The following is a 23,297-nucleotide window of genomic DNA, read 5'->3' as shown; positions in this document are numbered from 1 at the left end:
GTCCTCCTGTCTTGTAATGTAGGGCCCTTCATCCTGTAAGTGGGATCCTTGATCACTAGCCGAACTGAATTTTTGAATGGTGCCTTCCTTTGTTTAAATAGAAGATAAAATCTTGAGGATATTTGGCCCTATCTTTGTACACGCTCGCTGCTGACTTGGTAACACGTTCCTGGCGTTTAGGAGAGACTTGTGGGAAATACGTTTTTCTGAATGGATTCTCAGGGCGGGGGCTTGGGGGCGAGGAAAGAGCATTTCTCTGTGGTTGTTGAGAAATATAGCGCTCTGTTTCTTCAACAAATAGGGGACAGGACAAGCTCTTCTAGTGGCTTGTGGCTCTGCTGTGCTTTTTGAGAAGGCAGGAGGGTGCCTCTGGCATTTCCCTCCCTTAGCCTCTACCAACTTGCTGCTGCCTTGGGACAGAGCAGTTAAACCAAGCTGAAGGAAAGTCCACTTTGGATATGTGCTAATCTGTCAAAGCCTTCTGGACGGAGAGCAAACAGACTTGCATGAGTTTCTGTTGGCATGGTAAGGTGTGTATTGCCTTTGCATTGGATTATGTACCCGCTGGGCTTCTTGAGTGAGAAGACTGGTGTGTTAGTGGAGCGCTCGCAAGCATGTGCGAGGAGGAGCAGGTGGCAGTACTCGGTCTGTGGGTGGACATGTGGATTGGGTGTGTTTGGAAGCAGATGTTTTGTTCTTCTCTCCTTGCACCCTCCACCTTCTGGTTTTAGGTGTTTTGCTTGGATTGTGAGAAGCTAAAGGCAGCTGATCAAAACAATGACTGAATTCAAATTCCCCCCTTCCCCCCCATTCATTCAACTAGTTTCTGAAAGTGGCAGTGATCATTTATTGGCATCAGATAACTGGCTGATCATCATCTTTTCTTGCTGCTGTTCTTCCCCCCCTGCCATTCCTTGCTTCTTTTGGTGATGTGCTTCATCTCTGAAATTCAGATAAATGACGAGCTTTCCTGTTGCACAGCAACGAGGGCTTCTTTATGAAGAGAAAAGGGTGTTACTTCTTTCTGTGGGTCGGTGCTTGAAAAGAGAAAAAAGTCATCACTGGGTCACTGGTGCACTACTATCACACTATTTTGAGTCCTTTTAAGCTTGATAGCCTTGTAGTACAAATTATTTTGGCCCCATAGGTTGAGGGACTGGCTGCTACTTGCTAGATTTGGTTACCTGTGAAAGAAGATGACAAACTGAGCTTCTGCCCTATGTTCTTGATTTCCTGGCAGCCTCTAAGGAATATTTGCATGAGCTGGCTGCTTGACTTCCCCAATCTGCGTGTGTCCCCGTGGCAGACGGTACATTGCCTCTGTGGGCTCTCCCAGTGCTGGTGAGGTGGGGACGACCTCCGAGGCAAGGGGAAGCCCGAGCTCTGCAGCCTGTTTCTGGTTACAGTTGCAGCCAGGACACCCTTCTCTTCTGTGGCGTGGTTTCACTTTGTCATGGATTAAATGTCAAAGGATGAGGGAGTAGGAAGCTCTGCTTTTGAATGTTCTGATATTTTAACTGTTTAATCAGATATTTGTTTGCTTTTGTGTGACAAATTGCGCTCAACTTCTCAGAGTGAAATGTTGAACAGCGTAAGTATAAACTTACAGCAGTAGAAATATTATTTGTAATCCTATGGGCTTTTTATGTACTTCCTGTTCATTTTTCTTACATTTCCCTTTTTTTACATTTACATTTTTCTGTGGGAAAACTCTATTTCAGGGTTATTTAAAGTTTTTTCTGACTGTGGTGATGACTCATAACGACATCAATAAAGTTTCTTGTGCTGAAACTGTCCTGTTTCACTTTTTATAAAGCTGTTCTTAGGCACTTATGTGGAGATGATGACTAAAAGACTTCACATTTTTTGTGTACCATATATGTTTAATGTAACCTTGATTTCCCCTCCCTTTGGATATATACCTTATGATTTGGTTATTAGTGATATGATTGCATTCTTCGTAATTCTTCATGTCTTGTCTTAGTAAGAGCACAGTGTGGCTCTGCTCTGAGAACACCTGCAGAGAATCACAAGGTGTGTGTGACCTGTTTCGTTTCCTGAAGATGTTTGAGAAGTGAATGAAGCAGAAATCTGCAAGAGAGGAAAGTATGCTATGGTTACAGAGAACGGATGATGCTGTCCTGAAGTTCTGGTGTTTATCGGTGCTTGTTGTTTGGCTCTGGCTTCTCAAACAAAGCTGTTCCTTCTGTTCTGAGGGGGCTCAACTTTGAATTCCAGGATCTGACTCAAGTTCAGTAAATTATAGCTTTTTTTGAAAACTGTAGGGAAAATACCTGAAATAAATATATACATAATTATATATACACATAGGAAACTGTTGGGATGGTGGTGTTTAGATCTGTGTGTGTGCATGACGCTTTTTTGGCTTTCAGTCTGTGCCTGTTATGGTTGCGGCATAGTTGCTTATAATGGTTGGATGGTGTGGGTCAGTTGCCACTGCATGGATACTGGCTACAGTCCAAGAAAGTTCAAACATCTCTTGGTTCCTGTTTTGGAACGTTTATTGCAGAAAAAGGTAAATCTCGGACTGGTTTAATTTAGTAGCTCTTCCTGTATGCAAGTAGCACCTGCTGCTTCTTGATACCGATCTTGTCATTGCAGAGTACAGATCTTAATGTTTCAGTGAGGTTTCAGTGTGAAACTGAAGATGATAATTAGTACATCAGTTAAATTTTTAGGGAGGAAGATGCATGAGAGTCTTATTCTTCTTGCTTTCTTCATGTAAACCCAGTAGGAGGATGGTTGCTGATAGCTCTGGCTATCCGCAACTGGTGATTCTGGCTAAAACGTGTGTTGATGACTGCTGCATATAACAACTTTTGTTCCTTCACTGCTGTGAACAATAGTGACACTACTTCTAAATAGACCCAGTCTCTATAGACATAAGAGAATTGGGAATATTCATAGAGATTCAAAAATATGCTTAAGATGTTTTATGGAGAAACTGTTGATTTGAGAAGATGGGAATGTAATTGAAATGCGTCTGTAGTTTTTATAGCTTTACAGAAGTTTATGGTATGGTTTGATACTTAAGCTGCAATGAAGAAACCTGGAATCTTGCAGAAGACTGAAAATGGAGTAATTCTGCGTTTGACACTGAGAAGCAGCATTACACTTGTCCCATTTGATGGTGTGTCTCCCTGATGATGTTTCTATGATACCTGTATTATTCTTTAAATGTGACTAGAAAAGTATCGAAAATTGCTGTAAAGCCTGCAGGAAAAGTTACATTTAAATGACTTGTATCAATGTTTTGGCTCTTCTGAGCAATACAGTGAAGTATGATACAAAAAATGGTTAATGTTTTGAAGGGGCAGGTAAGAGAGATTTTATAAAAAATGGGTTTGTAAGCTTATGAAGAAATCTTGCAGTTTAATAACAACAAAATGATGATCTGAATTTTGGGACCCATAGGGAATACTGAAGAGTTAAACAGAATTATGAAGAATAAAGAGAAATAAATGGAATTAGTTTTGAAGAAGTTGAACACCTGTCTCATTCATGATTGTGGAAAACAGCTCAGTCAGTTGTTCTTTGAAAGACTGTCTTTATTTGTTCTGCCTTTTGATTGTCCAAAGAGAAGATGGGTGTTAATAAGGATTTTAATGTGAATTATGATGAATGAGAAGAGCACGTCGTGAATGAACTAGATGGGGCCATTTGTGAGGGTCTCCAGAGACGGGAGAATTGATGCATAGCAGATAATCATGGGATTAACATTGAACAAAGGAGGGAGCAACATCCTGAATTGCTACTAACAAGCACTAATGAGTGAATATCAGCCATCCTTTGTGTTGAAAAAGGCAGGCAATTTACTAATTAAAAATAATTCGTTAGGTGGCTTCTCTGTTTGTGTTCTGCCTGTAAAATGTGTGTGCAAGTGAAGCTTGGAGCAAAGTGATCCTGTGTAAGGATGATTTTAGAGTTGATTGCCTAAATACTTAAACTCCTTTTGAAAGGAGTTGTTTTGCTTCCTTCCATCTCTGTGTGTACACATTCAAGAGAAGAAAAAAAACTTTTTGGCAAGACTGATCTAGTAGATGATGTCCCTGCTCGTGGCGGTGGGGTTGGACTAGATGATCTTTAAAGGTCCCTTCCAGCCCAAACTAAAGGTCTCTTCCAACCCAAACTATGATTCTAAGACTCATTGTTAAGTAATGGAAATGAAAGATATTGCCATTTCTCCCACTACCCCAACACTCCTATTAATGGATGCAGCGTACAATCTGCAGTGCTTTAAAGCCTGAATGAATACTATGTTCAGCTGCAACTATGGAGATGAGATGAAAATAGGTAGAATGTACTTACTCTTCTTTATTTTGTACACGAAGTACTTCCTGTTCTCATTGTGCTTTTTCTACACTAAAGTCATAAGATATTATTAAAGCACAGTTCCTTTTCCCTAATTATGCAGTATAAATGGAAATTGTGGGCAAATCTCCTAATCTCCATAGTGACAGCAGAACATTTATCTAATTAGTAGTTTGCCTTTTGGCATTACTTTGAATAAATCAGCATTTCATTAGACACCCTGGACTACTGCAAAAAAGTTTCCCAGAGTAGTGTTTAGTCTTTCTTCTCTAAAGAGTGTATCTTGTATTAGTATAGGTTAATAATGTCCTTTGTAACTGGAAAGATACAGAATAGTAATACTATTGTTGTTGTTAGTATCAGAAGGCTGCACTTGGAAGTTCTTTGCTTTTTTTAATACCCAGGAGTCAGAATAAAAACTTATGTCGCCTGATTTGATGACTTACTCTTTCCCTGGGGAGGAAAAAAAAGGAAAGAAAAAAATGGAGCAGGCTTGAAATACAACTTGACCTCCTCCCTCTGCCCTTTCCCTTTCTCCAGAGGATGAACTTTTCTTTCAGATTACAAACAGTGCAAAGCATAGTGGCGTGGACTAATCCAAAAGTCACACTCTATCGCTTGCTAATTATAGATGAGCTCTTCTGCAGCATTTCCACTGCAGCTATTTCAGAATAATCAGAGACTGTATGTATTCTTTTCTTGCATATATAAATCAACGATGGGAAACTGAGTGACTAAGTTTTGGTCCAATAAGAAGTATGGCTGCTTATTATGCTTTGTTTGAATAGCTACTGGGAACCCATAACTTTGATGGGAAGTTAAAACAGGTAATTCATCAAATGTGGATTCTCACTGGTTTTCTTTCCTAGTGTTAAAAAAAGCAAAAAGAAAAATCCATGGATGTGATAAAGGGTTGTAGTTTCCTTTTCTTGAGTCACTGGCTGTTTCAGACCCCTGCTTACCAGTTCAGGGGGTTGTTGGCTGCCAGCTGTGGCAGAAGATTGGTAGGAAGTGTGGTGTGAAATATTCTCCTCTTCACAAAGTGGCCTTTGCAGCAGGGATGTACGTTTGCACTGTCATCGACACAGTTGCTGTGTGGTAGATAGAGGCATGCAAAGGACCTGCCAGTCTGTTTTGCCAAATCTAGAGGAATGGAACATCTGTTTGGCAGGCCAGTCTGAGACTGGCTATCAGACTGGATTTTGTACCTGTCGGCAAACATGGCTGGGGCTTACAGTATTCGTGAACTTGCGACTGGTTACGAAAGGACCACCAGTGAGGTGCTGACACATGAAGGTCCACAGCAGCTCGTCCAGCTGGGCTCAGTGATGGCAGTTTTGTTTCTTCTGGGCTGGATTCTCTAGGTTGTCCAAGGCAGATGGTCAGTTACTCCCTAGTGAGGAGGTAGGGCAACCCTGTACTTTCACCTGCCCTTTGGTAAATGTTTTCTGGTTTCCCTGCCCTGGGAAGTCTTTTTGTCTCATTCCTTGTGATTTGACACTGGATTATCTCGTGGTGAGAGAGGAGCTCATGTTACTTCCTAGTTCTTCCTTCAGGCTTGTTCAGTTACCCCTCTCATTCTAGTAATTATTTTGTGTTCCTGAGCAGTGAGTTAGCCAGAGTTTTGGGGTGGATCTTCCTAGACCTCCTCCTGTGGTGAGCTCCATGTAAAAAGACCACAAAATTCTGTTTCTAACTGATCAAATCTGGCTTGCTTTTTAACAACAGCTGGAATAATTAATAGAGAACTTGAAGATGAGGGAAGACAAGATGAAAGTAAAAAGGGTTTATTAATTGCCCTCTCCCCCTTCAGCTTCATTGCAGACAGGTTCCTGCTTTCAGGTCTGGTCCTTGGTTACGTCAGTTCCTTTGTAGGAAGTTGGTATGTGTGTGTAGTTCTCACCCCTGGTGCCTAGAAAGGTCTTCTCTGCAGCCTCTGAGGGAGGTTACTGCCTGGCCCTAAAATGAGAACGTCAGAATATCTGGGTCTCTGTTAACTGCACTCCCCCTTGCTGCAGGACCCCAACACTTGGCTGCCCCACCTTGCACTGTCTCTTAGTTGTATCCTTTCTCACAGGCGTACATTCAGTAGGTCACAGAACAGCTGCTTCTTCCTTCCATCTCCATCCAGAGGCCCAGAAACTTTACTTAAATATGCTGTAAGAACAGAGAAAAGTCATTCATATCCTAGTTATAAATTTAAATTAACTACTTTTTTCTTATAGTATTCTAAAGGCACTGTGGTAAAACCTTCTAATCTCCTTCTGTGTGTTCAAATAAATTTCTCTGTGTTTGTTAGTTGTGATAATATTGTTGTGACCAAGTATGGTGTAGTGAATATGGACTTTGGATTGTAGAAATTGTTGAATAGCACCCATTTTCTTATCCATTCCCTACATATGGTTTGTTTTAGGGAGATCTTGTCTGGGGACCTGGAAGATGGGAAGGTGGTGTTAGATGTGTGTAAGAGAGAATGACTGCTGTAATCTAATGATCTGAATTTTGTTCTACAGCTTGATGACTGCACCCTGCAATTGTCTCACAATGGTACCTATCTGGATCTAGAATCCACCCTAGCAGAACAAAGAGACGAATTGGAAGGATTCCAGGAGGATGCTGGGTAAGTAAATGTTTACTCAATTTAGACAAATGAGCATATTTTTGCAGAAGCATTGAGGTTTTGGGAGTGTGTGTGGTCAACGTGGTACATTCAAGTCAGCATAAGAACAGAAAAGATAAAATTCCATCTTCTGTAAGCGCATATGTATCCCTCTTCCGTGATTAAGAATTTTATGGTTTTTCTATCGGTGTTCACTCTTACAGTTGCTATAAAAAAAGATGGCATACTGTAAGAAATATATCAAGATGGATATCTTGACTAGTGTAGTAAATTTTTATAGTACTTTGGAACTTGATAAATGAGCATGGTTGCTTCTGAGAACTCTGAGATCTTTCTTATACGATAATAGTCAGTGTAGAAGATTACGTTGAGGTAGTGCTCCTGAAGCTATAAACTCAATTTCTTGTGCCTTGAGATTTAAGTCCTCCTTTTATATTCTTGGATAAAAGACTTGTATTGATTTATTTTTTTACTCCTGGAATGGATTTAGCCAGGCTGGGAAGTTTGTGTGTGTGGTGGTGTTGGTGGTTTTTGAATATTCTTCTCTTTTGCCTTTTTCTTTTAATTATGGCTGGCACATGTGGATTGCTATGACACAGCTTTCCATAAACCATCTCTGATGAGAACTGAAAGGGAAAACAAAAATTAGCATCGATGTGTGAATGCATGTGTAAAATTAGCTTTTTAGAAGAATTTTTTTTCTGGGCCTTTTAGGTAATTGTGTTGTTTAAGATATAAAATGAACAGTCAGTCTAGAGCTATTTTTGCTTTGCTGGTTGCTATATTGGACTTGATAGTTGTAATTAATAGTATGGGTGCATTTTGGCATGGACTTCATGCATGTGATTAATGTAGCTGTGCCAGAAGGAAATTAACTGCATTCTGAATTGGTCAGGGCTTGTTAACACTGTAAGACGCAGCCCTTTTGCTTATACTGATTTCTCTACTTTTTGTGATAGCTGTCTTGTCTTTGTTTGAATACTTCATACAAATTTAAACTGTGCCTCTGAAAATTATGTTATGTGTAGGAGAATTTTAAATAATGCTATAGTTATTCATGTGTGTGCATTTGCATGTGTTGTCTTCATAACATACAGTTTCAGTTTGGGGCATGTTTTTATAGCTATTGGAAGGTAAAGAAACTATTCTGTTAGAAATTAAGTTAGTTAAAAAAGTTCTTCAATGCACAGAGTTGCCAGTACAGCTGAACTGAGCCTCCCTTCCTATGCAGTAGGAGTATTGAGTATAAAAGTTGATGTAGTCTTCTGTTTTATGCAGAGGTCATATAAATTGCTGCAAAGAACAGCAAGTTCCTATTTCCAGCTAACTTTATTACTAGTTGAAAGCAAGTAAAGTGAAGGGAAAAAAATTCTCTTTTCATAGCTTTTTGTAGTAGTATGTGTGAGTTGTTAATTCACACTGTTGTTTTTTTTTCCTTTCCATTGATGTCTCCCTGATAATTCTAGTAATTTTAACTTTGTTGCCTTTGATACCCAGCAGTGGCTTTCCCGAGAAATTCAGGAAGCCAACACTGGTTGGTGATTTTCCTGCCAGACTTTAGACTTGGAATGGCAAGATACCTTCCATCTTGTTTTAATTTCTGCTTCCTTTGAGCACATAAAATCAATGATACGAATTGTTCCTGAAACATGATTCTAATTTTCTCTGTGGTAGCTATCCTAGGAAAAATAACCAAAACATGGAACTAGCTGTGTTGCTTGGAAATGCATGTATACTGTGTTGTTTTGAGCTCAGAAATCAGGTTATGTTTTTGTGTGCTTTGCACATGTGTGCAGGCCTCTTAATTGCACAACCTGTTGTCAGTTGAGTGATTGCTTCTTCCAATGGCTTGTCCTGCCAAGTAGTGTGAAGTCTGCCGGGAGGTCCTTCATTGCTCTGCGAAGATGGATAGGGAGATATGAAACTGGGTGCTCTAAGGTGCATCACAAAAGCTTGGGCAACAAATTATTATGGTAACTATCTTTTGAAATGGGTTTTGTGGAATGAAAGAGAACAACTTTCATGTCTATTGTTGTCATGTATGTAGCCCTCACCTTTGCTAGTCTTCATCCTGCTCTCTGAAGTTGGCCCTCTGGTCATTGTGGGTCAGTAGGCAGTGCCCTGTTTTCATGTTTCATCTGCCTGCCCAAAGTGCAACGCCCAGACCGGCTCTTGGGTGCTGCACTCGTAGCTGCTGTGGCCCATCTTTCTTTGATGTCTTCCCACTGCAGCCCCCCTTTCAAACTCTGCTTTCTTTGCTTTATGATAGATTATGCAGGCAGTGGTAGTTGCAAAAGGCTGAAGTGGTGAGAATGGAGGGGAGGAAGAATGAAGGGTGTGTTGGGGGGGTAAACTGGCGAGTGAACCGCAGATGGGCACAGAAGGACATATGTGCCCTGCTGCAGAGGGAAGAGCGGACCATCACCTGAGGGGATGCTGCCCTCAGCACCTCGTTTGTAGATACTAGCGGTGTACTTCCCATGGATCATCCTGGCTTGTGCTTAACCTGCAGTGCTGCCTAAGAACACAGAGGTTGTGCTTTAATTTGATTGTTGTGAGGTTGAAGGTTTTTGTGTTCCATCCCTGCCTATGCACAGACCCCCAATAACGTGCAGGTTGGAGCCCTGAAGTCCTAGCTTTTTGCTCTGCTGCAGTGAGATGCAGGTCAGTGAAGTACAAACCCTTGCATTTAGGAGTAATTGGCTAGAGGACAAGCAGGTACTGGTCAGGCAGAACATGAAGAAAGGGGATCACCTGACTTGTAGCAGCTTGGCAGGAAAGGATCTGACATTTTGGGGAATGGCAAGCTGAAAGCAAATCAGTGATTATGGTGCTGTGGAAAAGGGTAAGGGGTGTCCTAGGGTGTAAAATGGCAATTTAGCCAGTGAAATGCAATGAACTTGGTGTCTCCGGTACTGGTGAGGATTCGGCTGGATTTCTGCATCCCATTTTTGTCCACGTTTAGCAAGAGAATAGGAAGAAGACAAAGAAGAACAACCAGAACTTTACGTATTTGTGTGATATGTTCCCTGTGTGACTTAGTAACATCATCACTTCAGTGTAAATGTAACTCGTGACATCATCCAGAAAAAAGGAATATTCTAGACATAGAGTAGCAAATGCAGTGAGGAATGTCTCCCTCTATCCCAGGTTTCTAGCAAACTAAACTCCATTTTTGGGCCTTCAAGCTCTGATCTTTTGTCCCTGCAGAGAAAAAGATGCTGAGTTTGTGTTCCCAAGCTGGAGCTGCCGGCTGTGGATGTTGGGGACTTTAGCAGCAGCCCACTGTCTGGGAAGGACTGGGCACAGAAACCACTTAGTCTCTCTCTTTCTCTCTGGGTCGTTTCAAGATCCTGCTCTTAATCTTCAAAGCTTTTATTTTTCTGAGATTAGGCTGCCTCAGGACCTGCCTCTCTGCCATGCTGAGGCCGCTGTGCTCATCGGGGTCACTGAAGCTTGCTGAACTCAGAATGAAGGACTTAGTAGCTGGATATTCATGGCATTTTTTAAAGTTTAGATCCTAAACTGTGAAAACTCTTAAGAAGAGTGACCTCAGTGTTCTGCAGTCTGGCTGTTTTTAGCATCTTTTTCCCAAGTGTTCCTGTTTGTCCAGGCAGAAACTGAAGATTTTTTTTTTAACATGCTGCTGAAAGGAGACCTACAAATAAATAAATAAACCATTCAAGAAGCACAATCTTACACATTTTTATTGGTGTGAGAGGCTGAAGGTATCTGTTTTGTCTTGGAAGGGTTGGGTGAGCATAGTGAAAAACGAGAAGGATTTTTCAAGAGGAAAGAGGAGGATGGTGGCAGTTAGGCTGGAGGTCTATGGTGTGTATCTGTGAATAACAGCTATAAGAAACACAGGCGTTCATACACAGTTTCAAATGAATCCTCCTCCATTACTGAATATAACAAAAAGAGGCTTTTGGTAGTGGCTGTCCACTCCAGCAGAATCAAAACTTCTGTTTAAAGACAGAGAAAATCCAACATGCAAACCCTCTTAGCCTGTAGGGCTGAGCGAAGTGTGGACAGGGACAGGACTGTTTTCCCATGTCTACAGCTCTCGCAGCTGCCATTTGCACCTTTGGCAGTAGCTGTGGCACTCGGGAGAATCGGACGTTTTTTATGGGTGGGGGGGGGATGGGACACAATCAGCATGAACTGCTGGCCAAGCAATGAGACTGGCCCTGCAGAAGGTGCCATGACCAGGAGACACAGGAGCACAGCAGGAAAACTGCCTTTCTGCTCAAGCCTGACATGTATTTGTGGTTTGTTCGCTGGTTGTGGTTTTGTGTGGTGGTGGGGTGTTGTTTTTCTCCTTTGGTCTGGACGCAAGTTACTTTGCGGCTGCTTAATTGTGTGAGGAGGTAATGTCAGGGTAGTTTATGTGGGCTACCTGTTTTGTGAAGGTGTCTGTGACAGGTAATGCTCTTTTTCCTTTGTTTACTTGCGATTTTACAGAGTGAGCAAGAATTGGCAAGAAGCTTATGTATTTAAATTACCGTATGATTTCCCAAGTTCTTTTGATGGGCATGTCTTAACAGGCCCTAATAGTAGTCCGCGAGGCAATGCAGTCCTAAACTGCAGAACACAATAGTTTCTTCAGACAGCATGCTGTGAGCAATGGGGATTTACTCGGGGAATATGTTTTTTAAGACTTCTGTTCAGCAGAAAGATTGTTGTAAAGAACTTCTGACAAATCACTTCAGCACTGATGTCTTTGCATCCATTCTAGATGCCCTGTCCCAAGCCGTTTTGGCTGGATGAGTCCCATTTAAGTTGAATGCTAGATGTTTTCCCTCTTGATGCTGCTGTTCATTCTGGGTTCGATTCAGAATCTGTCAAAGACAATGGAGTCTGGCAGGGATCTTTAATATTCTTTTCCTGCTTACATACTGTATTTTTTGCCCGCTTAGTCTTCGTGATTAGCACAATTGTGAGAATGAAAACTTTTTGTCACCTTTATATGAGGAAGTTGGGGATGCATTTGAAGGTTAACTTTTTTTTGTCTAAAAAGTGACGTGGCTCACTGCTTGAAATAGTACTGTAAACTAGCAGATGCTATGCTGATATGTTAGTTTGGACAGAGCGTGTTTGCATTAGTTCACTGTTGGAAGGTGCTCTTGACTTATGACAGCTTTCTCTCCATGTTTTGTCTTGATGTTGTTTCCATAATATTTCTTAGTTCAAACAGCAAGAAAAATAAGGGAGCAGCCTGTGGGAAATGGTCATGGTGTTGCTGCAAACAGTAGACTGTGATTGCTCATTGCAAAGATTTATTCATGTTTTAAAAAATGCATTAGTCCACCTGAATATTTTGATTTCTGTGATATTTAGTTATTACTCTGACCAAACGCTGAATCTGAAAAATGTAATGGATGGTCACACTAAAAACATGCAACAAAGCAACTCCCCCCCCCCCCCCCCCAAAAAAAAAAAACCAAAACCAAAAAACCACAAAAAAACACACACACACACACAAAAAAAAAAACAACCAAAAAAAACCCACCCCCCCCAAAAACAAACCAAAAAAACCAAAACACAACAAAAAAACTGCACACCAAAACCCAAAAAAACAAAACCTCAAAAAAACCCCAAAACATTAAATCCAAAAACCCAACAAAAATCCAAAACCCAAAGAAACAAAAAACTAGTCAAGACAAGCTTTTTCTGTCAAGAAGACTGAATTAGTTTAGGAAGCAGGTGCACACTTAGAGCAGGTGAGGCATGGAAGCCTTTCTCGTGTTTTCCTTAGTGTTCTTTGTATATCACATATTATTATCTGTACTTACCCAGGTGCAAGGACCAGAAAGGCTCAGAATTGTAGAGCAACATGCTGTGTGGGGCTGAGCGACAGAGCGATGTAAATGATGCTGCTGTTGATCTCTTGGCTCTCTTGGGCCTTGAATAGCCTGGTGTGTTCAAGGATTTCACTGGGTGCGACCCTCCTGCTGTCTCTCCTGCTCTTTGGTTAGTCTAGATGTATTCAGGCTATCGTATAGCTGAGAGGCTACGGTAAATCTTGGAAGGTTTAAGACTTTCTACAGGGTACCACTGTTCCAGTCTACAATGTGTCAGATTAAGACGCTGAACCACATTTTGAAGTGAATGTTTAGCTACAACTTTACTGTTGCAAAAATATATGGCCATAACGATTAAGTTTTCACATTTCTAATGAAATACATTATTTTTATGGATGACTAAGTTGATGCTTTTTTAGTTGCCTCCCTCCCAAAGTTTGAGGTCAATAGCTATTATCACCCATGTTTTCAAAACTTTATGCAGCTTTTTAACTTCTCAGTTTTTAATCCTAATAAAATATCTTTGTTTAGAAAAGAAAAAAATAATTAGAATGTTAAAATTAATCTTTAGGTGGAACAGTAGAAATTAATTTTCATAGTTTTCTCGTGATATTCCTTGACAGCAAAATGGAATAAAGCAACAGGCCCTGTACACTATTCCTGTCCCAGAGCAATAGGCAAGGCATCTCTGAGCATTCACGCTTCCAGAGCATGTAATCAAGGATGGTTTAGCAAATGTGCATGTGTTTCATACAGCATGACAAATGAGACATGTGACTTTGAAGGATGTGCCCTGGAAGAAGCATGGAGGCAATTAACACTTAAATGTTCCACCATACACATTGTTGACCAGTTGTGAGATAATGATTTCTTGTCAGTGGATCCTTCTTCTGAGGTATCTTGTGAGGAAGGTGGATGTCAAATTTAAGCTTTCCTACCAGTAGTAAAATGCTACTGTTATGTGAATGTGAAATGTATTTAGAAAACAAGCACCTGAATAAATAACAATAAACTTAAATTTTACTGCAGACCAAGGCTTGTCTGCTCATACTTGAAAGCTGGCTTGATGGTGTGGAAGTAAATATCTTCCGCATATATCTAGGTTAGAGAATGCAAGCCACTTTACTCATACCAAAAGACATAAAATGCAAGATCAGTGTGGGCTTGTGGAAAGAACCTGTGGTCATCTGCATTGGTGGGCTGGCCAGGAGGGAGTTGGAGGGTGGCAGTAAGCGCGGACACTACAGCGATCACAAGTATCTGTACTCTGTAGCTGAAGCCTGGGGATGTCAAATAGAGATGCTTAGAGTTGGTGCACCTTGCAACTTCATTCCGGTCTAGATGGAGAACCTGCAGGCAAGTAGCCTACAAAAAAGGTTGAGGGGCTGCACAGTCTTACTTTCATTGGTGTGCTGACGTGTCCTTCAAGGGGAAGCAGAGCTGATTTTGTTCTTCTGCCAGTGCCCCCAGTCTTCCAACCTGTGCCATGCTCGTTCCAGCTGAGAAGGAGCCAACGTCCATAGTGGCACCATCCCTGGCTAGGAAGAGGAGGCATGTCATTGCTTCATGTGCTCCTCTCCCTCTGCGTGGTTTTGGTTTTGGGAGAGCAGGAGCCTGAGATTGGTAGACCTGACTGGGGCAGGTCATGGACGGCTCTTGGGCTTGATGCTTGTGAAATGTAAGGGCACCCAGTTGTCTTATCCCATGCACCTGGGAGCAGCATCAGAAGCTCACACAGGCTTTTGGGGTGTGGGACAGCACCTTAAATCTCAAGCACTAGAGTGTTCTGTGGTGTGGTTTTGTCCTGTGGGGTTGTTTTGTGGGTGTTTTTTTGTGAGGGTATTTTTCTTGGGTTTGGGGTGTTGTTTTTTTTTTTTTGAGAGCTTGACTCATGATTTTATAGCTTGTGGTTGTCAATACTGAAACAGCTGTGTCTCCTTCCACCCCACTTTGCCCCAGAGTTTACTCACACCTCTCTGTCGAGGGGAAAAATCTATGTCTGTACCAAGGTATCTGTGGAAACATTTGAAGATTTGCTATTTTTTAATTTTAACGATTACCACTGGCAAATGAATGAAAGAAGAGTGCTTGTCTTCAGAAATTATTTCCACTGCAGAATGTATTGCAAAAATACTGTTGTGCTTAGCTCTCTCCCAGCCCATTACGTACCAAATGCAGTGCCAAGCCAAAAACTGTGTGGATAATTCTTACAGTTTTTCCTAGGACAACCTTTTTTTAAGGTAGTCTAATTTGGCATTCAGGTTTACATGTGAAAATAGCTGAGGAGTCCAATATTTTAGAGTGGAAACTTAAATAAGAACAGCTTACAGAAACAGCTGATGCCAGATGTTTTATTTAAAAACACTTAATTTTATTAAAATTGAAGCTCCTTAATAGCTGTGTTTTCACTCTTCCCTCCTCGTTGATGATGAGGTTATAACCTAAGTGAGCTGCTGTCAGGGCTTGGAAATGTGTTTCTCTTCAATCTGTGATGAGGAAATCCCTTCCTCTCGCCATAAACAGATCATCTGCAGGGCTTCAGGTAGGGCTACCAGAAAGCGTTGTAGGACTGCTCTGAGCCTGACTCCTGCTACAAGTCAAAGCATCGCTTTGAGCATCCGAACCTCGAACAGCAGCAGCACCGTGCGCACCCGCCGTCTGCCAGTGCAGCTTGCACCGGGTGAAGTTCTGCCCACATGACTGCCTGGAGCGTGCGGCAGCTGAGTGAGCTTGTGCTCGGTAATTAGCAAAAAGGTGTGAACTTGCTACGCTTCCCATACCACAGCAACTGTTTGTGTGCGTGCTCCTACCCTGTGGTAAAACCAAAGCAGATTTGCATAGGCAAGCTCACGCTCTGTTTATCCCATGGGAATTCATCTGTTTGTGCCCTTGGTGTGTGGTGTGTGTTTGTTTTACTCCCGACTAAACTAAGGTAATAATCTGTTTCTGATAAAAATAAGCATCTCCAATTTGACCTCCAGTGGTGAACTAACAGCTTAAACCACTGCAAATCTGTGTGTAGCCCAGGATCTCCTGTAATGAAGCTGTGAAAACTAGTGACCTCTGTCAGGGTTAAGACGGTAGCAGTGCAGCAAAACACTAATTTATTTCATGTTTGCTGCTCAATAATTGTGCTTGATAGCGAAAGTATTGATGGCCCAGCAATAAATGCAAAGCCCATTTCCTATGTGGAATTAATATGGACAAAGAAGTGGCCTGAGGGCAAAGAGTTATATTTAACAACTCGTATGTCAAGTTACGAAGAAGCCTTTGCCAAATATGATGCTGATGGAAAACTTCCAAACAGCAGAGAGGTACCCAAAGGAGCATATTGATCAATGTAAAGTAGAATTTATTTTTATGTACTTATACTTACATGCACATATGCATGTCCTACTGCAAAGTAGGACAGTTTTTTAGAAGAGTTCTAGATGAGTCTGATCATATCCCGAGAAAGAGCATAATTGGCCAGTTAATACCGTACCACATCACTTTGAAATGGGTTCTGTGTCACTTTGGGAAATCTCTTCAGGTTGTTATCTTTTTAGTATCATCAATTACATTGGAAAATCATAAAAGATATGGGTTTTTTTCTCCAGTTATTAGAGACAGATTTCCAATAGAAGGAAAAAGTTTATGAAAAATTATTAAAGTCACTTTTTCCAAACTATTTAAGTATTTTTTTATATTATTATTATTTATAGTATTATTTTAATTAAAGAAAAATAGAGCTCCTTTTTATACTAGAAGTGAGAGTTAGGGTCTTTGAGAGAATGAAGTGGTTGTGCAGGTGCACTTTGCTTCTGCTCTGTGACTGGAATTTTTCTAATGAAGTTGATCTGGCACTTTGTTGGAGCAAAAACTATGGGTCCCACAGTGTGGCTGGGAGCACCAGAGGAACACTTTGCCTGAAGAGGTGGAAACAGCCAGTGACTCAGCTGGGGAACATTAATTTATTTTAGTTTCCTCCTTGCTCCTTTGTCCTGTAGGTTCTCAGTGCTGAATTTTTGAAATGCGTTAGTTGATCCAAGTACAAGGAGGTTTTAAATGAAAATCCACTGTAACATGAACTTCAAAGTGCAGGTGATCGCATAAACTGCGTGACCAGAAGTCACCCCAGTGTAAAGATGCCTGGGAGGAATGTGCAGCCAGAGTTTGAGAGCTACTGACAGCGGTGGGACATATATAACCTCAGAATGGGAAAGTATTAGTCAAGTGACATGGCATCTCGTCAGAAGTACATGATGCACGGTTGACAAGGCGTGAAGGAACAAGCCTTCTGATTTTGAGTTTAATACAGAAACAATATTATTATTAAAATAGGACTTCTAATGCAAATCTTTTTGCCGTTTGCCAACTCATGAAGTTTGTGTTTTCCTAATGCAGAAAATATAATGTGGAGATTTAACTGATCATGCCATCAGTGTTTCACAAAATGACAGAATAAACTTCCTGCTGAAAACAATTATATATGGGTTGAGATTATGGGGTGGAAAGGGACACAGCTTTGTTTGTGAATAAGGACAGCTCTTTAAAAATGGTCACTTGCTGAGTGCAAAGGCAGCAGTCAGCCCTCAAATATTTTAGGGAGCTGTTAGAAGATTATTGTTCTAATGTGTGGAAATTGAGCCATTAACAACTGAGAAGTAAGCAGCATGATGATTCAGAAAGTAGTGGGAGGGGATGGGGAGGAGATTCTCATTTTCCAGCTTCTGAGGTTTGCTTGCACAGAGACTACTGAAAAGGACAAATGAAACAAATGTTCCCCTGTTTTAATTTGCTGCATTTCACAGTGTGTGAAAGTGATTCACTGTCTTTTGGCAAAAATCATTGTCTTGTGGTGAGGTAAACAGAAGGCTCCACCCAGACCTTTACCGACATATACTCAGAATACGTTAGTAATAAATAATTAAGCAGTATTAATGTGGCTTATAACGCATACTTGGTGAATCCCTTGAATGTTTCACTCAACCCTTTTGAGTTTCTCATTTTCTTCCCCCTTCTCCTTCCATCCCATTTCATTTGCATTTAAAAAGGGGAAGAAACAGAAAGATGAAAACTCTGCCTACTAAATGCTGTGCTTAGGAAGAGTATGTGGATGTAAAAACCCAGCCCTTCATAGTGACAGTCTGTATGTATTCTTTATCTGCAGAGTTACATGGGCAAGGGTGTGTCAGTCAGGGTGCCTTTTGTTTCATTGGCATTCACATGTAACTTTTTGCATGTTGTATAGGTTGTTAGCAGGGAATGAGGCAGTTAATTGTTGAATTTATGTTGGCAAACACAGAACATAATATTGGAATAATCCGCAGGCGCGAAAACATGTACAAGTCTCAGCGTACTTTGTTTCTTTGCATACTGTTGCTTACACTAATAATCTGCCCAGTTTTTTTTTTTTTTAGGGAAGATTCCATTGGGATTATTTCTACCTGGATTAGTGAAGTCTTAATTACTATTTTTTTTAATGGAGAGTGTACAGGCATCTGAATAGTTTCTATTTGTTTACTTATTTTCATCTGCTTTTGTCAAATGATTGTTACTTTAGTAAATGTGGTAGGGTCCAGGAATGCACTCGATAAAACCAGTATGTTAAATGATTAGATGACTTGCAAGTGTATTGCAAGAACAGGGTGCAGACACATCCTAATTTCATACTAAGTTTTTAGATGGAAAAATTGAGGTAAGAAAGGAAAGTCCACTGACTTCATTTGAAGATGAGTGCGTGTGTTCTCCTCCAACTGCCTGTCATGCACCAGAAAGGGTTACTAGTGCTCTCATCCATTTGGAGTGTATTGGAGGTGAATCTTGGCATTTAAAAGATTTTTTTTTAATTTATTTCCTGAACTCCTTTGTTTCCATTATTCAATGAGAAATATATTGAGCTGGAACGTGACAGTTGAATGATCATCTGTGAAGAACTTCAAAAAGGTTATTTGTTTGGATAAGATTGTCAGATGACTTTCAGAGGGATTCTTAATTCCTCTCTCCATGCATGTGTGTGCCCTCGCTTTCTCTGAAAAGACTTGGCTTTTATACATTTTTTTTTTTCTGTGTGTCAGAATTTTTTTTTGCATCTCGAGTCTGCAGCTGGATGGAGAAGCATATCACATTGAAACTGCAGTTAAATTGTGTCTTAATAGATTTGAAATCAAAGCCTGGGATTTATGCTGTCTGATTAATAGCAGGTTAAGAAAAACTTTCCTGATTGTGTGTGTGCTGGCTTACAGATCTTTTTCAGGAAAACCTGATAGGCTCGAGTACTTGAACTCTGGCAAAAAATTGATCCCTTATGCATTCAACAAGGAATAGTTTGTTTTCCAGTGCTGATGTGGAGTACCTTAAACTGTGAAGCGACAGACTGTGAGGCAGTACCCCATCACAAAAACATTTTCTACTCCCTGAAAGGTGTGTGCAAGGGAAGATGGCAATGCATAGGTGCTGCAATGAAAATTTGAAAGGCATTTACTAAAATAATGTGCTTTAGAGCATGTGTGTTGCATTTGCTTCTGGTGGCATGCCATTGTCCAGGCTTTTCTCGTGGGAATCAGTTGCTCCTGCTTGAGCTTAGGGGTTGTTGCGTGATGTTGTTCTCATTAAGCTGCTCCTCATGAAACACATGGATGTGATGACTGGAGAAGGTTGATGGTCCACCAGGAAACCCGAGTGCTATGAGAGGCTCCAGCAAAATGTCAAGAATGTGTTAGGCGTCTGTGCTTTGAAAGCTTTCCACCAAGTGCAGCTTCTGTTTTAGGTTTCCGTAACAGTTAGGTTGTTACATCAAGCAGAAGTAGATGCAGAATTGTTACAGGATAAGTTGTCAGGGGGCTTTAAGTGCTGGCCAAGTCTGAAGACATTTTCAATGTTACTAAATTTAAAAGGGATTGCAGAATCACAGAATGGTAGGGTTTGGAAGGGACCTCTGTGGGTCATCTAGTCCAACCCTCCTGCCGAAGCAGGGTCACCTACAGCAGGCTGCACAGGACCTTGTCCAGGCAGGTCTTGAATATCTCCAGAGAAGGAGACTCCACACCCTGCCTGGGCAACCTGTCCCAGTGCTCCGTCACCCTCAGAGGGAAGAAGTTCTTCCTCATGTTCAGACAGAACTTCCTGTGCCTCAGTTTGTGCCCATTGCCCCTTGTCCTGTCATTGGGCACCACTGAAAAGAGCTTGGCCCCATCCTCCTGACACCCACCCTTGAGATATTTGTAAGTACATATTAGGTCCCCTCGCAGCCTTCTCTTCTTCAGTCTGAACAAGCCCAGCTCCCTCAGCCTCTCCTCGTAGGGGAGATGTTCCAGTCTCCTCATCATCCTTGTAGCCCTCTGCTGGACTCTCTCCAGTAGCTCCTCATCTTTCTTGAACTGGGGAGCCCAGAACTGGACACAGTACTCCAGATGGGGCCTCACCAGGGCAGTGTAGAGGGGAAGGAGAACCTCCCTCGACCTGCTGGCCACACTCCTCCTAATGCACCCCGGAATGCCATTGGCCTTCTTGGCAGCCAGGGCACACTGCTGGCTCATGATCAACCTGTCGTCCACCAGGCCACCCAGGTCCCTCTCCATAGAGCTGCTCTCCAGCAGGTCCACCCCGAGCCTGTACTGATGCATGGGGTTGTTCCTCTCCAGGTGCAGGACCCTGCATTTGCCTTTGTTGAACCTCATCAGATTCCTCTCTGCCCAGCTTTCCAGCCTATCCAGGTCTTGCTGAATGGCAGCACAGCCTTCCGGTGTATCTGCCACTCCTCCCAGTTTGGTGTCATCAGCAAACTTGTTGAGGGTACATTCTAACTCTTCATCCAGGTCATTGATGAAGTTGAACCAGAATGGGCCCAGTACTGACCCCTGAGGGACACCACTAGTTACCAGCCTCCAACAAGACTCAGCGCCGCTGATGACAACCCTCTGAGCTCTGCCATTCAGCCAGTTCTCAATCCACCTCACCAACCACTCATCCAGCCCACACTTCCTGTGTCTCTACAGGGGTGTCAACTTTTTACGTATTCCGTATGTTTTTAAGCTTTCCTGAATACATGGCAGGGTTAATTCTACCCTTAATGCGCTCTCTGCGATACCAGGAATTGGAAATTAGTTTGCTTGCTCGTAGTCAGTCTGTAAAAGAGAAAGAGATGGGCTTTGTACTATTGGCTTAACTGGTCTTCTGACCTAAGTCTTGGAGAGGAAAAAGCAAAACACTGGCCACACTTCCTTCATACTTCTTACCTACACAAGGAGGGGGAAAGGAATGCAAACAGATTTACTTCTGACTGAAAGATCTCAAACTCCTATCCTTCATGCTTGCTCAGTGTAAGTATTACTACTCTTACTAAATGATTAAAGGTATGTCAAGAACATATCTAACAAAATTATTTTGATTTAGAAACATGTCAGCTGTATAAAATCTCATAGCGGATACTTGGAAGTACAACATCACACTGAGGCAATTACGTGGTTACTGCCCTATAGTATCAGGCTGCTATGCCACAGTGTTGGTGGAAGGTAAATAAGTGTGTTAGATGAAGCTTCCATGCACAGACCTTGAGATCTCATACATAATGCTACCTTCACTGTTATGTTATTTGCAAAAACTGATACTGGTTTATATATGTAATTGTTACAGCAAACATAGTCTCTTTGGATTTTCTATCTCCTGCCTTTGTTATTTACTGTTAGTTAATGATTCTTTCTGGAAAAAGGATCAAGTTTCCTTTGGCTACCTCAAAAGCATCAATCAGCCTTTGATTTTGATTAGGAGAACCTACACACTAACAAAGAATTGTATACAGCAACAGGAATAATATTAAAAATAAGCTTCATGTTAGTTTTAAATCAATGGATGGACTTTTGGTATAATCATGAAAGGATCATAAAAGAAAAACTGAACTGCAGTGTGAGTGAGTTTTAAAGTTCTGACCTGTGTTGCATTAGATTTCCTTGACATTTAGTAGGATTTTTCAAGTAAATGTAGTGCCTGGACTGGCAAATTCACCCCAAACTACAGATAGAGCCTTTTGCTCAGTGTAAAGGAAGTAAAGCTCTGGAGGACTCACTGGTTCTCCCACGTTGTTTTGTTCTTGGCTCAGTCTAATTCCTCGAACCTCTCTCCTGTGTCACTGACTGACTCTTCTCCTGACTTGCACTATTTCTTTTGCTGCAAATAACTTCTTCCTCACTGAATTTCTCTAGTTTTGAATGTCTTTATCAGTGTTTCTGGAGAATGGGGTTTCAGTTGGTGGTGTGAAGAAATTTGTCTGAAATTTAATGTTCCAGTTTTTTCTGAGTAGTAGTTGTGGGTTTTTTGCTTCATTTTATGAAAGGCATCTATTAGGTAAACTGGTTCCCTTCTCCTCCTCTTTTCTTTACTAAACTTTTAGGCATTGATAGTAAAATGAATTATGGACTAGGAAGTGAAGGTGCTGCACACTTAGCTGCGTTTGAAATAGTTTGGTTTTCCTTGCTTGGAAAACCATACCTTGAATTATATATATAGTCTATGAGCAGTTCTGTCAAGGTCAATGGACTTACTCATGCATTGGAGGCTGTGTGTAGAAGGAGAAATTTAATTGCATGACTGTCTTGGGGCCTGAATGTGAGATGTTGCCTTTGAGGATGGGTGCTTTAGATTTCCAGCAGCTTTGAATCCTTGAGATCCAATGAAACGGTTAGCTAGTCTGTTGATTGCACGCTGCGTTAATTTGCTAAGGGTACAACTGCAGTCTGGCAGCTGCAGACAGCTCCATGGAAGAGAACATCTAACCCAAAGAATTTAGGAAAGTGATTTCCCATTTCCAGAGGTTTCAGTGAAATGAGGAATGACAAGCATATATGAAGGGTCACAACACCTCAGAGTTGTTTTTGCCTCTGTGGTGTGCCCTTGTAGATCATAGAATCATGGAATGGTTTGGGTTGGAAGGGGCCTTATAGATCATCTGATTCCGAGCTCGCTGCAGTGGGTAGCGACACCTTCCACCAGACCAGGTTGCTCAAAGCCCCGTCCAAGCTGGCCTTGAATGCTTCCAGGGAGGGGGCATCCACAGCTTCCCTGGGCAACCTGTTCCAGTGCCTCACCACCCTCACAATAAAAAATTTCTTCCTGATATCCAGTCTAAATCTACCCTCTTTTCATTTAAAAACATTACCCCTTGTCCTATTGCAACAGCCTGTTGCTAACAAGCCTGTCCCCATCTGTCTTATAAGCCCCCTTTGAGTACTGGAAGGCTGCCGTAAGGTCTCCCTGGAGCCTTCTCTTCTCCAGGCTGAACAGCCTCAACTCTCTCAGCCTGTCCTCATAGCAGAGGTGCTCCAGCCCTCAGATCGTGTTTGTGGTCCTCCTCTGGCCCCGCTCTAACAGCTCCATGTCTTTCCTGTGCTGAGGTCTCCAGAGCTGGACACAGACTCCAGGTGGGGTCTCACCAGAGCAGAGTAGAGGGGCAGAATCGCCTCCCTCAACATGCTGGCCATGCTGCTTTTGCTGCAGTCCAGGATGTGGTTGGCTTTCTGGGCTGTGAGTGCACATTGCCATGTCATGTTGAGTTTCTCATCGAC

At 41.8% G+C, this 23,297-nt stretch overlaps 1 protein-coding gene across 8 annotated transcripts in view; it reads left to right on the top strand.

Moving 5' to 3' along the window:
* FHOD3 (formin homology 2 domain containing 3) overlaps positions 1-23,297 on the top strand; it is a 403,764-nt gene that overhangs the window by 28,850 nt on the left and 351,617 nt on the right. For all 8 annotated transcript variants that reach the window (XM_075416738.1, XM_075416737.1, XM_075416736.1 and 5 more), the window contains exon 2: positions 6,846-6,952. In XM_075416738.1, the coding sequence (XP_075272853.1) occupies positions 6,846-6,952 (107 nt within the window). The remainder of the gene's footprint in view (positions 1-6,845; positions 6,953-23,297) is intronic.

Source organism: Opisthocomus hoazin, chromosome 3 (genome assembly GCF_030867145.1).
Source record: "Opisthocomus hoazin isolate bOpiHoa1 chromosome 3, bOpiHoa1.hap1, whole genome shotgun sequence".
NCBI classification, from domain to species: Eukaryota; Metazoa; Chordata; class Aves; order Opisthocomiformes; family Opisthocomidae; genus Opisthocomus; species Opisthocomus hoazin.
Note: the sequence above shows the minus strand (reverse complement) of the source record. Positions and strands in the feature narration are given on the sequence as shown.